A 17,361-nucleotide genomic window follows, 5' to 3' on the forward strand; every position below is an offset into this window, starting at 1 on the left:
AGTCATGATCAGTTTCTAAATCAACCAAGATAAAAAAAATATAGAAACAATGACAATAAATTATTTTGCAAGTAACATCACTGACGCTGCTAAATAAATTATCACTAATTATAATACACCGTTTCAAACCAAACGATTTCTTACTACACACGTTATTGAAAAAATCAAACATATATTATAATAAGTTGGTATTATTTTTTTTTTTTTGGTTACAGTTTAATATATCCACTACATCATTAGATATTAAAAAAATTGTGTTGAGTTTGTTTGTATTTAGATTTTTTCTGAAATTATAATAATACAATGTACCTAACACATTGGACGGGAACTAAATTAGTCAAGTCCATATTTTTATTTTATGGGAAGAGGAAAAAGACATGGGATTGGGGTTGCCAATTTCGTTGTAAATTTCCTCCATGCATGTGATTATTTCAATTTATTAAAATGGAATTTATTCTATTGTTCTGTTATTATGTTATCACTATTCCTCAAAAAAAATTGTTATCAACTATATTATTTTTCATCCCAATTATTGTTACAATTTCAATTTTTAATCAATATCATAATAAAAAGAACCTCAAAAAGTAGCTATCTCACTAACTATCAATTTTGGTCGGGCTTTTCTGTACAATGTTGCCTATACCAACACATTTGTTTTAAATCAATATCAAATTGGTACGAAACGGAGGGGAAACATATTTATGGTATGATAGTTGGATTGATGGTGGTTCATTAGCTTCAAGATTTAATCGGCTTTTATCAATTTCAAATTTTGCAATGCAATGTGGAGGACATGGTGGAGTGGATTTAGGGGCAGTGGGCAGGGTCATGGAGGAGGGAATTATTTCAGTGAGAGATGAACATGTTCACTGAATCAAGGTGTTAAGGATAGATAGATATGGAAGCATTACAATGGAGGAACTTATTCTGCAAGTTATGTTTATTCAGTAATTATACATGACGGCCTTCTTTGTAGAGATTATTTCTTTTCAAAATTTGGAACAAGTTGGTCCCGTTGAAGGTGTCATGTCTTGGTTTAAAAAATGCCAACGAAGGAAAACCTTGTTGATCGAAGATTGTTGCCTCTTATCAAAGAGGAGGTGTGAAGTGGAGGCAGCTACCCTTTTTTTCTTTGAATGCCCCGGGTTTCCGCAAGTCTGATGGTTAGGTCTTCATTTGTTGAAATTTACGTCAGTTATGCATAAAACCCGACTAAAATTGGTAGTTTCTCTATGAGTTCTTTTATAGTATAGGTTGAAACAGTAGAACAGAATATGGAGTGAATCCCAAGATATCCTTGGTTAAATTCCTAACCACTGGTGTGTGTGTGGTTATTGTATAACAGGTAAGTGGGTATGCAATAGTTGTAAAAATATGCATGGTAAAGAAAATAAACAAAAAAGAAAACCTGCACCCTTAAAAATTAGAATCATGTGTTCATAGACAGAAGAGCTTTCACTTTATAACAATGCATCCATCGAAAAGCCACATTAACAAAATTGTAACTATCAACTGGACTTTGATAACAATCAACTAGAAAACATGTAATACTTTGATAACTAGAATCATAACATAATTGTTATAAAGTGAAAAAACTTAATTGTTCGTAATCATCTTTTGAAAGAGCTCTGTAGTAATTGGAGTGATTTTGGAAAAATGAAATAAAGTGAACCACATTAATCATACCCTGCAATGTCTTATGTCCCATTGTACTTTTTGCAGCGGTATTTGAGACGCTACAGCTTGGCGCTTCAGCCTTGCCGTGCATATAATGAGGGACCAAAGCAATTCACCATAGCTCTGTGTATGGTGTTCTGATCCCTCTCGGAATCTCTGTTTACTTTTCTTACAATCACTTTTGTGCCAGCCAAGATATTCAGTATATTTGTAACCAAAACAATGAGCGCAAAGCAACCAAACAATTCCCTTGCTATGCACAACATTACCAACAATCATTTGCAACATATCAATTAACGTTCATTATCTCATTCAACAAAAACCCTTCACTCATCTCCTTCGTTCGCTTCGTTGAGAAGCCTTCATCGAATCAAGTCCAAATCCAACGCATTCTTAACGCTGCAAATGTACAGGTTTCATAAACTATAAGAATAAGAATATATGGAAAATTAATAAATTACTACTTTTAAGTAAATGACAGGATTTGGCTTGCAAGAACACTAACTAATGTCATCAAAAGGACTGCTATTCTATCAAACTGCTATGTTCTGCTATTCCATTATATAAATTTAGAATTCTATGTTTTTTGTAGTCCAAAGAAGGATCGAATTTCATGTTAAGCCTGACTCAAATTTCCACATCCCTAAACATGTCTGATACTTTAAAAAGTAAGAAATCCAGCAGTACATAGTGTCTCCAGAAGAAACAACCTTCTTGGAAAGCCAGTCTGGCACAATCTTTTCCAAAATCTCAATCTGTTCTTCAGCTTCTCCTATTGGGCGGAATAAGATTAGTTAGCTAGATTTTTTATTACTAAGAAATCGTGTACATTATAATAAAATATAATTAGAACATACCAAATATAGAGTTAATCACACCAATAATGAAAGATTGTTATCCGATTCATCCAAACCAGTCTGATCTACGTTGGTTTCCTCAAAGGAGTGTGACCAAGGCTTTCCTTCTGCCTGCATTGAGAAACAAACCAATTAGCAGGAAGGCAACTACTTAAATGAGAGAATAAATTGCTTTTAGAATAAAATTGCTTTTGAAAGGTACAAAATAAAATAATAAGTGAATATCAAATTATGATTCTAAGAATAAGTCTAAAATTAAAACCGAAACAATATGGCAGGCATACCTCATAAGGTAAGGAAACAGAATCAAAAGATTTGCAGTCCTAAAAACATCCTCAGCTAGGTTTAGATATGTCTGCTCTATTGTCCAAATCATCGCTGCCTTCTGTGAGTATAAAGTGGAGCACTCTTTTTGCAGGCTTAAAACATGATGTAGATTTTTGCACAATCATTTTCTGAAGGTTAACATAAGTAAGTACTGATCAACAACTGACTGCACAGGTGTGTGTGTCAACAAACTATCAGTAAAAGAGACAATTTTCAAATCAGGGCTTTCCAAACTATTGCGGCTACAGAATGTGGAGGTGAGATATAATGCACTGGTGTATTAATATCTTTTGGTTGAAAAAACACATTGATAATGATTCCTTCTGGTCGCCTCTTTCTGCATTAAGATTACTCACAAAATCAAACAACAGTGTGAAGGTGAGGAAAAACACAAGAAGGGGGAGGGGGGGGGGGAGAGAAAGAGAGACACAAGCAATTATCCTGGTTCCTTCCACAAATCGGAAGTAGTCCAGTCCTCCTTGCACTTCCAAGGAGATTTCACTAATAATCACAAAGATTACAAATGCTCAATACTCTCTAAGTATGAGACTTCTCAAAATGCTCAAGCACGCAGGCGAGAGTCTTCCAATGCTCAAGCACTAAAGCAAGAGTCTTCTAATGCTCAAGCACGCAGGCGAGAGGCTTCTATTCAAACAAAAATACAAAGAAAATGTTTGAATTGAACACTTGATATACAATCAGTGGTGTTCACAATACAATGCAATAAAGACTCTAGACTTATGAATTTCTAAGATGTATCAAATCAGTGCAGAAATTCAATGTACTTTGTAGAATCAAATTTGGCAGAGTTTTGGCGCTTTTAACTTGTGTTGATGTCTCTTGCCAATCTTCAAGTCTTCACTCCTTTATATAGAGGTGTGAAAGAGACGTTGAGATTTTTAGTACGTCTAAGAGTCGTTGAGTTCCTTTGATCATCCACCAGTAATCTTTTGCCTGATTTGGGTGTAGTCCTTTGAAGAATCAACTTCAAATTCATTCCCATCTTGAAGGAACAATTCTGCAGGCAGAGCTGTTGTCTTGTCTGATAGCGTAGACAAAAACAGAGTAGTGGAGGTAGTGGTTGTACACTTGTACTTTGTCAACTCTGTTAACGAAGGACAAGTACCCAGTGTTCTTCAAATGACCGTTGATACCTCCCTTTCAATTCTTCGTTCTTCTAGACGATGTTGAAACGAAAAACAGCTCTTTTGAATCTTCAGTTTAAATTTACTAATCACTTGTAGCTTCTGGTGATGGTATAGCTTCTGATGAAACCTTGCTTCTGATGGTCTTCTGCTTCTGATGAACTTTCTGCTTCTGATGACGTCATCTTCAGAGGCACTTGTTACTTCAGAAGCACTTCTTAGCTTCAGACGCAGTTTTCTTCAGATGCTTTGGATTCCTTTGCTCTCCATTGTTCTTCCAAGACCTATTGAAATTGAATGACTTTGCCTATGGTCCTGTACACTTGAACAATTGTTAGCAATAACCAATTGACAATTTTTAATATGTTGTTATCATCAAAATTCATTAAGGTTTATTGTGAAACACATTTTGTTCCAACACAGTGTACATTCTTTCTACCGTGTGCTTCACTTTCTTGGTTTTCTAGGAAGTTTTCAGATGTTGAAAAGCACTGAATTTGCTCAGTCTGGTTAGCAACATTCTTGAGAAAACTGTCTTTTGGAAGATGAACTCAAATGTAAGTTGTTCAGCAACGGTTCAATTCATTGGAAGTTAATGAAAGTTCTGTTGACAAGTTAAAGGGCTCTGGTAGCATGACCTGTGGAAGATCAGTAACCTTATCAACAATGAAAAGCAAAAAATAAAATTAAAGTAATGAAATCAGTTCTTTTGCATAAGTGAGAATTTCAAATTTCTCCGCTTAACAAATAACTACAAAAAGAAATATAGCGGAGTCAGACCCAGGAAAATCAGTTACAAAAATGTAAGCTTATCCAGTAACCACAAAATCTCATATGCTTTGTCTAATGTAAGAAAGCCAATAAAATTTGTGCACCAATAATATTTTCAACAACCATTCCTTCTCTAATTTTACCATTCTTCCACTTTATTTTTTTGACACCCAGGACAAATACTATGGCATGTTTGGATTTCATAGGCTTTTTTAAACTTATTTTTAGTTATATCAAATCAACAAGGGATAGAGTTAGATCTCTGTTTAATAAGCACAATCAACAAGAAACATTGTACATAGTAATAAAATCAGCATGGTTTTGGTTTGTTTTCCCAAAAGAGTTATCAAAGCTTTTGCCATTGTAGAAACTCATATCGTAACAACCATTATCTTTTGAATGAGCTCTAGTGGTAGGAGGACTTTTAACTATTATCAAAACTACGAAAAAAAATCAATATTTCTGTGAACATATGCCAACTTGTCATTACAAAATGGATAGTTTATGGCAATTTGGGTCAAATGAAAGATATACTTACTTAATCCCAAGTGAACAGTGTTAGCATCATTCTCTGGGTTGGTGAATCGAATATCTTTCATGCTACTTTTCTCTTTCAATACATGGATTCCACTAAACATGAATGGGAATCCAAAGTCAACCTCTGCATGGTTCCATTTATTTTCTAAAAGTGCCTTGTCCATATTATCATTGAAGTATTCCATTTGCATATGAAAAAGATGCAAATGATACATGTCCGGCTGAGTTCCCATAACACGCTGCCACCCATGTGTATAGAAAAATGTATTTCCGTTGATGATCACTCTTACAAGGTGTTCAGAAGAATTACCCCATGTAAGTGGAGAAACAACACAGAGAGCTATGGCAGGAAACTTGCCACAAAACCAGAAAGAAATTGACTTTCCTGCCTCGCATTGGTGGTCGAACCACTCTGGAATCTTTGCACGTGGCAAACGAAACCGAGTATTTCCAGCCTCATGTAATTTCTATTAGTCATAAATAATTAATGTTAAGTTTAACTATATCAAGAAAAATATAAAATACATTACAAATAAAAACAAAATAAATCATAACCTGATTTAGTAATTTGCTTTTGCACGACGAAGTCAATATGCAGTTTAGTGCAGATAACTCTCTTAAGCATGGAGGAATCCCTTTCATTTCCATAAGTTCCTTACAATCATCCAAGACGATTTTCCATAAAAATTGACATTTTTCAATAGATTTAGGAATAACTGTGAATTGACAGTTAGTTATGTGTAGTTCTTTCACATTAGCAAACAACATGAGACTTATTGACAGATATTCATCTGAAAGTTTGCAGTTCCTGACACAAATATACTTTACATGTGAAGATTGCATTTGGTTCATTTTTTCTTCAGCCTTGATGGTAAGTTCAGCCGATTCTGACATCACAACATCTCTATTTGGTAAGCGGCCATATCCACAGTCACATGAAACAAATCTTTGAGGCTGAGTAAGAGTTTGAAATTGAAATGGAAATTCTTTTATGGGAGTTTCATCCAAGTGGAGTCTTGGTATATTTCTCATCTCTCCCAATATTTCTGGAAAACTCTCAAGCCTATAACAACATGAAAGATTGAAATGTTCCAACGAAGTCAGGCTGAGCCGTGGGATATTCCTAAGCATGATGCAGTTTACAATATTCAAGAATTTCAATTTATCCAACAACCCATCCACCACACTTGGAAAGCTCTCGAGCTTATAACAATCTGAAAGGTCAAGTTTTTCAAGTGAATCCAACTTGAGAGCTGGAATATTCCTGAGATTGTGACAATTTTTAACAAACAGGGTTTTAAGTTTATTCAACAACCCATCCACCACGCTTGGAAAGCTCTCGAGCTTATAACAATTTGAAAGGACAAGTTTTTCTAGTGAATCCAACTTGAGAGGTGAAATACTCACAAGATTGTGACAATGTAATAGGTCAAGTTTTTCAAGTGAATCCAACTTGAGAGCTGGAATACTCCTGAGATTGTGACAATTTTTAACAAACAGGGTTTTAAGTTTATCCAACAACCCATCCACCACGCTTGGAAAGCTCTCGAGCTTATAACAATTTGAAAGGACAAGTTTTTCTAGTGAATCCAACTTGAGAGGTGAAATACTCACAAGTTTGTGACAATGTGATAGGTCAAGTTTTTCAAGTGAATCCAACTTGAGAGCTGGAATACTCCTGAGATTGTGACAATTTTTAACAAACAGGGTTTTAAGTTTATCCAACAACCCATCCACCACGCTTGGAAAGCTCTCGAGCTTATAACAATTTGAAAGGACAAGCTTTTCTAGTGAATCCAACTTGAGAGGTGAAATACTCACAAGATTGTGACAATGTGATAGGTCAAAATTTTCAAGTGAATCCAACTTGAGAGGTGAAATACTCACAAGATTGTGACAATGTGATAGGTCAAAATTTTCAAGTGAATCCAACTTGAGAGCTGGAATACTCCTAAGATTGTGACAATTTTTAACAAACAGGGTTTTAAGTTTTCCAAGAAACCCATCCACCACGCTTGGGAAGCTCTCGAGCTTATAACAATTTGAAAGGACAAGTCTTTCTAGTGAATCCAACTTGAGAGGTGATATACTCACGAGATTGCGACAATGTGATAGGTCACGTTTTTCAAGTGAATCCAACTTGAGAACTGGAATACTCCTAAGATTGTGACAATTTCGAACAAACAGGGTTTTAAGTTTTCCAAGAAACCCATCCACCACGCTTGGGAAGCTCTCGAGCTTATAACAATTTGAAAGGCAAAGTTTTTCTAGTGAATCCAACTTGAGAGGTGAGATACTCACGAGATTGCGACAATGTGATAGGTCAAGGTTTTCAAGTGAATCCAACTTGAGAGCTGGAATACTCCTGAGATTGTGACAATTTTTAACAAACAGGGTTTTAAGTTTATCCAACAACCCATCCACCACGCTTGGGAAGCTCTCGAGCTTATAACAATTTGAAAGGACAAGTTTTTCTAGTGAATCCAACTTGAGAGGTGATATACTCACGAGATTGGGACAATATGATAGGTAAAGTTTTTCAAGTGAATCCAACTTGAGAGGTGGAATACTCCTTAACTCGTAGCAACCTCTAAAACTCATGGTTTTAAGCTTATCACCAAACACCATATTTGAAAAACTGTCAAGACTAGTACAATCTAAAAGATCGAGTTCTTCTAGAGAAGGTAACACGAGAGATTGAATAAGTCTGATTTTGCTGCAACCTATAACCCTCAAGATTTTAAGTTCTCCAAGAAATCCACTCACCACGAGAGGAAAACTTTCTAGACTATGACAGTGTGAAAGATTGAGTTCTACCAGTGAAGCTGAATTGAGTGGTGGAACACTGTGGAGGTTATGGCAACCTATCAATCTCAAGATTTTAAGTTTACTCAAAAAGCCAATAGATTCATCAATTGTAATTAAACTAGTACAATCTTGAATTGAAAATTGTTCTAAATTTGGGAGATTAGAGATATCAGGCATTCTTGTTAATAGTGTATCGCAATCATAATTTAAAACTTTCATATTCCCAAACTTCTGCCAAAAAAAAATGAAAATAAATAAGAAATTAATGAATAATATTAAATCGGATTTATTAATAGGCTAAAATATGTTTTTGGTCCCTATAAAATTAAGAACTTATAAGTTTAGTCCTTACATAATTTTAATAGGTTTTTTAGTCCCTACTACAACAAAGTTTGTTTAATTATTCTTAAATTCTTAAATAAATTTTTGAACGATTTTTTTGAGACAAACTTAAAACACTATGAAAGGTTCATTTACTAAAATTTAGAATTTATTAACATGAAAAGAATTAAATATAAATTTTTCAAAACGACAAAAGTTAAAGATATAAGTAACAAAATATGGACGTTGAAATCAAATTTTGTGACAATTTTTTCAGAGAAACATTTAGTAATATGTTTAATACATCTACCAAAAAATTGTTGAAAAACTCAAAAGTTTAAACATAAATTAAACAAATTTAAATTGAGCAGAGACTAATACTGAATGCAGAAAATTTTATTAAAAAGACTAAAAAGAATTATTAAAATTATGTTTCAATTTTATATTGGAATCAAAATCATATTAATATAGAAAAAGAGATATGAATCACTTGCCTTTTTGAGAAAGCCGTCCCACTCAAATAGATTTGATCCACGGCTATGGTAATAATTGCGATTGCGATTGGAATATTCTAGCACTCGTAGACTATTTGGAATATGTTCAGAAGTTTCAGAAAAACAAACAGGAGTACTAAAAATTAGTGTTCTGAGATTTTTCATCTTCTTGAAAGCTTTTCCATCTGAGGCATCCTTCTTTTTTTCAATCCATGGGTCAAATTGGAAATGTATGATTTTAATGGTACTTGTTCCCTGTAAACAAAAAAAGGACAAATTAACTGATATTTAAAGATCTCGCTGGTTCAAAGTTTCATTGTGATTTTTATAACAAACTAGATTGTGTCCTTGAGACAAGAAACTAAATTTAAGTGTGTGTTTAGATTGAGGGTTTAAAAAGGGAATGGAGGGAATAACTCATTTTTAATTTTTAGATTACGAATAATGTAAAAAAAAAAAAACAAATTAAGTGTTTTTGAAGTATTACATGATCATTTATCATGATTTTCTTTTGTTAATTTATTTTTCTAAGAATTATTTTATAATGTCTGTAATTTAAAAAAGAAAAATAACGCTTTCCCTCCATTCCTCTCTCATAAACCCTTCATTCAAAACACACACTAAATTTTTATATTTTTAGAGTTATACATTCAATATCTTAAATTAAAAGTTTCAAATGTTGTATTTTCAATATAGGGTAAAATTACATCAGATGTCTTCTAAGTTATTTAATTGTAATAAATTGGTTGTTAAATTTTTTTTTTTATAATAATTAGGTTCTTTAAGTTATTGAACTGTAATAATTTAGGCGATTTTAGATCTTAAAAATGTAAGTTATTCGGGTCCTAAAAGTTACGATTAAATAATTTAAAGGACTAACTTTGTTATAATTAATTAACTTAAATAATTGTACGAAAAAAACTTAAAGGATCAATTGGTTACAATTAAATAATGAGTAATGCTATATATCAAGAAATATTCAAGAATGACATGACAGAATAATCAAGAAAGATTCAAGAATGATCAATTGGTTAGCCAATAAAATCTCAGCCTGGCCGGAAATCATGGGGTGGTGGATGTTATGTATTTTATTTTTATTTTTTATGAAAGGATAATAAATAAGACTGAAATCTAAGGGTCATTATTCTGCCATGTCATTCTTAAATTTTTCTTGATAAAATCATTCTTGATATCTAGCATTTTCCTTAAATAATTTAAAGGACGTCTGATATAATTTAACCTTCGATATAAACTTATTTTTTATTTCCATTTTTATATAGGAAAAAACTAACTTGTGTCCTTGAGGCATACAAGTTATTTTTTCAAGAATCTAAATGTACATTCAATGTCCTAAAAGTTATCTTTTAAATATATTTCATCTATTTCAAAATACATGTCACAATTTTGCAATGTGTACTATTCACATGACTTGCTTTGACCATAATTTTTAACTAATATATAAATACAAATACTAGCATGTAAGTTGTTGCTTGATTTGTATCGATAAATATATTCAAAATACTAAATTTTTACAATTTTTTACTTTAGATAATTAAATATATTAATGGTCAAAGTTATGCACTGACATATGTGAAGTGATTGACTACGACATGTATTTTGAAACAGAGAGAGTAAAAACTTATCTTTCTAGCTCTATTTTAAGCTCATTAACTTGTGCATTTATGACACAAGTTAGCATGACCTTTTTAAATATTACAAAAGTTTAATTTACATACACCGTCAGTGTTAAAAAAAATTGGAGAATTCTATTCTAACCATTGCCCTTAGGACATTGGTTAAAGTACTAAAATAAGTAAGTTTGCATTGAAAAGTGATGTAATTATTGTTAAGACAAAAATAAAAACTTGTATTTCCAAGATAATATTTCTATTAATAGAATCCTTAACCATTGTCCTTAAGACACTAGTTAGCAAGACCCAAAATAATTACATATGCATTCCAGAATGTATTGGCATATCAATTAAGGAGATACGACAAATTATTACAAATTACACATGCATTCATTAACTAATGTATATGTAATACATTGAGGGTATATATAAATTAAGAGTCATGCTAATAAGTGCTAACTGCACTCGTTAAGGATTCAAAAAAGTAAACAATTGTTAAATTTTAGGTAGAAAAAAATTATTTTTTACTAATAGTTTAATATGTTGAACATAATTTTTAAAATAAAGTTTCTACTTTAAGTTGTCATAAGTAGACTTGTTAGAATTTCGCATAAATAGAGTATAAAAATTTGTGATATGGTGACATTAAATAATGCATTAAGCCAAAAGGGTAACATGAACATTATTAGTAACATAAAATCTACGTTAAAGATGAAAAGTCAAACCATTCATATCATTATAATAACTCACCGTATTTTCTTTAAAAACTTTCTTTATATCTTCATAGGCCCATAACCTAGTGCGTTTTCCAGGATCTTCAGGTGATTCTCGTCTAACAATTTCTTTCCCCATATCCTCTATCAAATCATGTAATGTTACATTACCAGAAACGCTTATTTTTATGAGAGATTTTTCCACTAACACATCAATGTGATCTTTCATGATATTACCATAATGAGCATGAAGTATTTCTTCGACTCTTATCAAATTCCATCCTTTGATATTACCTATTGTCTTGTTTTTGGTCCCTATAAAATTAAGAACTTATAAGTTTAGTCCTTACATAATTTTAATAGGTTTTTTAGTCCCTACTACAACAAAGTTTGTTTAATTATTCTTAAATTCTTAAATAAATTTTTGAACGATTTTTTTGAGACAAACTTAAAACACTATGAAAGGTTCATTTACTAAAATTTAGAATTTATTAACATGAAAAGAATTAAATATAAATTTTTCAAAACGACAAAAGTTAAAGATATAAGTAACAAAATATGGACGTTGAAATCAAATTTTGTGACAATTTTTTCAGAGAAACATTTAGTAATATGTTTAATACATCTACCAAAAAATTGTTGAAAAACTCAAAAGTTTAAACATAAATTAAACAAATTTAAATTGAGCAGAGACTAATACTGAATGCAGAAAATTTTATTAAAAAGACTAAAAAGAATTATTAAAATTATGTTTCAATTTTATATTGGAATCAAAATCATATTAATATAGAAAAAGAGATATGAATCACTTGCCTTTTTGAGAAAGCCGTCCCACTCAAATAGATTTGATCCACGGCTATGGTAATAATTGCGATTGCGATTGGAATATTCTAGCACTCGTAGACTATTTGGAATATGTTCAGAAGTTTCAGAAAAACAAACAGGAGTACTAAAAATTAGTGTTCTGAGATTTTTCATCTTCTTGAAAGCTTTTCCATCTGAGGCATCCTTCTTTTTTTCAATCCATGGGTCAAATTGGAAATGTATGATTTTAATGGTACTTGTTCCCTGTAAACAAAAAAAGGACAAATCAACTGATATTTAAAGATCTCGCTGGTTCAAAGTTTCATTGTGATTTTTATAACAAACTAGATTGTGTCCTTGAGACAAGAAACTTTGAATTGAGGACTTACGAAGGGAATGGATAGCTCACTTTTCATTTTTAAACTACGAATATTGTAAAAAAAAAAAATTAAGTATTTTCGAAGTATTACATGATCATTTATCATTTTAAGAATTATTTTATAATGTTTATAATTTAAAAAAAGAAAAGTAAGTCTTCCCCTCCATTCCTCTCAAAACACACCCTAAAATTTTTTTTTTTTTTTTGGAGTTATACATTCAATATCTTAAATTAAAAGTTTCAAATGTTGTATTTTCAATATACGGTAAAATTAAATCAGAGGTCTTCTAAGTTATTTAATTGTAATAAATTGGTCTTTAGGTTTTTTTATATTAATTAGGTTCTTTAAGTTATTGAACTGTAATAATTTAGGCGATTTTAGATCTTAAAATTGTAAGTTATTCGGGGCCTAAAAATTACGATTAAATAATTTAAAGAACCTAACTGTTATGAAAAATACCTAAAGGACTAACTTTGTTATAATTAATTAACTTAAATAATTGTACGAAAAAAACTTAAAGGATCAATTGGTTACAATTAAATAATTTAAAGGACATCGGATGTAATTTAACCTTCAATAAAAAACTTATTTTTTATTTTCATTTTTATATAAGAAAAAACTAACTTGTGTCATTGAGGCGTAAAAGTTATCTTTTCAAGAATCTAAATGTACATTCAATATCCTAAAAGTTATCTTTTAAATATACTCCATCTGTTTCAAAATACATGTCGCAATTTTGCAATGTATACTATTCACATGACTTACTTGGACCATAATTTTTAACTAATATATAAATACAAATATTAGCATGTAAGTTGTTGTTTGATTTATATCGATAAATATATTCAAAATATTAAATTTTTACAATTTTTTACTTTAGATAATTAAAGATATTAACGGTCAAAGTTGTGCATTGACATATGTGAAGTGATTGACTAATGTATTTTGAAACAGGGAGAGTAAAAACTTATCTTTCTAGCTCTATTTTAAGCTCATTAACTTGTGCATTTAAGACACAAGTTAGCATGATCTTTTTATATATTACAAAAGTTTATTTTACATATGGACCGTCAATATATTCCTAAGGGCTTAAGAACCCTCTAGAAGGACCTAAACGACCTTAAAAAGGGCTCCCTAGACCTTAGGCGCGCCCTTTAGTAGGCGTCGCCTTAGATAGCTTCTAGATGCCTCTAGAAGCCGGATAAAAGACTAAAAGCCCAACTTACTTAGGGCATAAGTTACGCAAAGAAAAAGCCCATAGCAGGCTATAAATACTACCCTTGGGATCATTCTCAACCCATCCAATAATCATTCAAAACCCTAGAACACGAGAAAACCCTAGTTTTCCTTACCGTATTTTTTTGACAAGTACAACATACACCGTTAGTGTTAAAAAAAATTACATATGCATTCCAGAATGTGTCGACATATCAATTAAGGAGATATGACAAATTATTACAAATTACACAAGCATTCATTAACTGATGTATATGTAATACATTGAGGGTATATATAAATTAAGAGTCATGCTAATAAGTGCTAATTGCACTCGTTAAGGATTAAAAAAGTAAACAATTGTTAAATTTTATGTAAAAAAAATTATTTTTTACTAATATTTTAATATGTTGAATACACAATTTCTAAGATAAAGTTTCTACTTTAAGTTTGTTAACAATTGTCATAAATAGACTTGTTAGAATTTGGAGTATAAAAATTTGTGACATAGTGACATTAAATAATGCATTAAGCCAAAAGGGTAACATGAGCATTATTAGTAACATAAATCTACGTTAAAGATGAAAAGTCAAATATCATTATAATAACTCACCGTATTTTCTTTAAAAACTTTCTTTATATCTTCATAGGCCCATAACCTAGTGCGCTTTCCAGGATTTTCAGGTGATTCTCTTCTAACAATTTCTTTCCCCATATCCTCTATTAAATCATGTAATGTTATATTGCCGGAATCGCTTATTTTTATGAGAGATTTTTCCACTAACACATCAATGTGATCTTTCATGATATTACCATAATGAGCATGAAGTATTTCTTCGACTCTTATCAAATTCCATCCTTTGAGGCAACAAGCAATGTCAAGAAAAACAAATTTGTCTTCATCCTGCAAAGCATCAAAGCTCACTTGTAGTGTTGTTTGGATCTTTTTATCAGGAACCCTTTCACAACGATCTAGTACATAATTACATTGTTCTATTGTCTTGTTAAAAAAGTGAGAACCTATGACTTCCAAAGCAAGTGGAAGGCCAGAAGCATATGCTACAGCACGTTTTAAAACATTCGCATAACTTGAAAAACGTACGTCATTCTTCAAATCTTTCAATCTACGCAATTCATTCGCATTCAATTCTCTTCCTTGCTTTTGTTCTAATAAAACATCTTTATAGATGGGACTATAATCATTTTTTAAAGCTTTCCATCCCACCAAGTCAAAAGCAGCAGCATCGTTCAATCCCTTCACCTCATATGTTCTTTCAATCCCATGATATGTTAGCAACCTTTTGTCCCGAGTCGTGATGATGACTCTACTTCCTAGACCAAACCAATCGGAACTTCCAGCAATAGCCTTTAATTGCTCATCCTTGTCAACATCATCCAGAAGTAAAAGAACCTTCTTTTGGTGAAGCCTTTGTTGTAATATCGAAACTCCCTGTCTAACACTTGTTATCTCCATTTTTGTCTCTCCAACAATTTGAGACAGAAGGATCTTTTGGAGATATATCAACCCACTTTCCTTAAAGTCTCTGACTTTTTCAAAAAAACAGGAACATTCAAATTGACGGACAATCGAATTATAAACTTCTAGAGCAAGAGTAGTTTTTCCTATTCCACCAATCCCATGGATCCCGACCATGTGGATTGTATCATCAGACCCAACATTCAAAAGCGAAGTCACATGTTGCTTTTGGTGCTCTAGTCCAACTAGGTAATCACCAACAGGTAAGACAATAGGTTTTATATTTCTTAAGACTTGTTCAACAATATTCTCAATAAACTCGTACTCATACTTATCCCTATCCAATAAGAGAAAAGTGGTCATTCAAGTGGTCATTGATTATATATTAGGTGCCCCCCCCCCCCCCCCCCCCCCCCCCCCCTCTTTTAGGAATTACGTCCCCTTATGTTTCCCCATAATTTGGTAGTTTACTCCCTAAAAATTTACACTGATGGTGTGGCATCTTCTTTTATTGACGTAATGTGATTTTTCTTTAAAATTAAAAAATGCCAAAAATCAGCTTGTACACTTAAGAGCGGAACAAACTTTTAATTAGGGTAACAAACATTTTGGCATTTTTTGGAGTTATATTTTTAAATTTTAAGAAAGGTCATGGGTTGAGTGTCACAGCAATAAATCATATCGCCACAACATAAATTTGGAGGAAAATTATAAGAGAGACTATAAAATCATAAAGAAGAAAAATATAAGGGTCCAAAATCGCTCAAAAATATAGGAGGTTAAAATCACACAATTATGATAGATGGGGATCAAAAGTACACGTAAGTCTATGTTATAACTAAAATTGTCATCTGCTATGTTTGTTGTTTAAGTTTTTGATAAATGAATCAACAAATGAAATTATCGTATATTTTTAAGAAAAAAATTATTTAGCTTCTTATCATCCCCTTTACTATTTTATGTAAAAAATAAAAAATTCATTCTCTTTACTTTTTTTTTTTGCGAGTAATTTCTCTTTACAGTCTAGCATATCAATTAAGCTTTTAAGGAAAATGTGATAAAGAAAGATACAAATAATATGGTTAAAGATAAAATAAGAAAAGAAATAAATTATTAGTTAGTTGATATTATTTCACTTTTTTTTTTTGTCAAAAAGTGACCGACTATTTTACTTGACAAATGAAATATAAAACAAAGATAGAAGGGTACCCTTTGTAATGAGAGCCGGACAAATTAGCAACTTGGTGAAGAGAGTCCTTCCATTTATTATTCATGTTATGACTTGAGGAGCTGGCCACATCATGTTTTTTCATGGCTTCACCATAACTCCTTTTCAACTTTCGTACATGAGAAGGATCAACCTTATAAAATACCGGCAAAACGTAACGACCCGCCTTATCTTTCATTGTATCAAGGATATGAGAAAGTTCTTGTAAGCAAAAGGATGAAGAAGCATAATTTTCAGAGAGGACAATGATGGCCATCATGGAGTCTTCAATTGCTTTGAGAAGTGATGGTGTGATTTCATCTCCTTTTTTAAGCTTTTCATCATCGATGAAAGTTCGGACCCCTTTGTCATCAAGAGCTTTCTTGAGATTGCCAGTGAAACCATAGCGAGTATCCTCACCTCGAAAGCTGAGGAAAACATCGTACTTGAATCGATCTGTGACAGTGAGGGAAGCCATAGTTTGATGAATATGAATTACAGAGTGTAGAGTACGCTTGTAAATAGTGATTAATATGAATGTGGGAGACAGAAGGATTTTGAAGTATCTAGGCTAGATAGAGTCGTGTGAATGTGGGACACACTTACAGTAATAATGGAGCAATTTCCTACTACTGATAAAGCAATGAGTGAATGAGTGTTGTTTGATGACGTTAGTATTAAGATTCAAATGAAAGAACAGTTTTTGTAGAAAATTGAGCTATGATGATGAATATGAAATGCAGTGTGTGGACTTAAAAGACTTTGAAGTATCTAAAGTCATGAAAGTGGGACACGCTTGTCAGTATCAGTAGAGGCAATCAATTTCCTGGCAGTTTCCACGTATAGAGATAAGGAAAATTTTAACTGGTGCTTAGGGCACGAGTTAAGAAAACTAAATATAGTTTGAGTATCTTATAACTTGTATAGTCAAAATTTTAAAAATATAAAAGATATTGTTTTCAATGCAAATTTTTTTTTTTTGTTTCTTTAACTAATG

The 17,361-nt window shown here is 31.9% G+C and overlaps 3 protein-coding genes across 3 annotated transcripts; all 3 read right to left on the minus strand.

The window, feature by feature from the left end:
• Positions 1 to 4,319: 4,319 nt before the first annotated feature.
• Positions 4,320 to 8,409, minus strand: LOC112422550 (disease resistance protein RPV1). The gene is made up of 3 exons (XM_024785681.2): positions 5,870 to 8,409; positions 5,316 to 5,781; positions 4,320 to 4,644 (listed from the first exon to the last, which is right to left on the minus strand). Exons 1-3 carry the CDS (start codon positions 8,339 to 8,341, stop codon positions 4,622 to 4,624), a joined length of 2,961 nt encoding a protein of 986 aa, XP_024641449.2. The 5' UTR covers positions 8,342 to 8,409; the 3' UTR covers positions 4,320 to 4,621.
• A 443-nt stretch (positions 8,410 to 8,852) lies between these two features.
• LOC120575854 (protein SUPPRESSOR OF npr1-1, CONSTITUTIVE 1-like) lies at positions 8,853 to 11,605 on the minus strand. Its single transcript, XM_039826583.1, has 2 exons — positions 11,319 to 11,605; positions 8,853 to 9,192 (listed from the first exon to the last, which is right to left on the minus strand). Exons 1-2 carry the CDS (start codon positions 11,508 to 11,510, stop codon positions 8,884 to 8,886), a joined length of 501 nt encoding a protein of 166 aa, XP_039682517.1. The 5' UTR covers positions 11,511 to 11,605; the 3' UTR covers positions 8,853 to 8,883.
• A 404-nt stretch (positions 11,606 to 12,009) lies between these two features.
• Positions 12,010 to 17,111, minus strand: LOC11412673 (disease resistance protein RUN1). Its single transcript, XM_024786570.2, has 3 exons — positions 16,367 to 17,111; positions 14,294 to 15,494; positions 12,010 to 12,349 (listed from the first exon to the last, which is right to left on the minus strand). Exons 1-3 carry the CDS (start codon positions 16,840 to 16,842, stop codon positions 12,041 to 12,043), a joined length of 1,986 nt encoding a protein of 661 aa, XP_024642338.2. The 5' UTR covers positions 16,843 to 17,111; the 3' UTR covers positions 12,010 to 12,040.
• Between the last annotated feature and the right edge of the window lie 250 nt (positions 17,112 to 17,361).

This window comes from Medicago truncatula, chromosome 6, assembly GCF_003473485.1.
Source record: "Medicago truncatula cultivar Jemalong A17 chromosome 6, MtrunA17r5.0-ANR, whole genome shotgun sequence".
Taxonomy (NCBI): Eukaryota; Viridiplantae; Streptophyta; class Magnoliopsida; order Fabales; family Fabaceae; genus Medicago; species Medicago truncatula.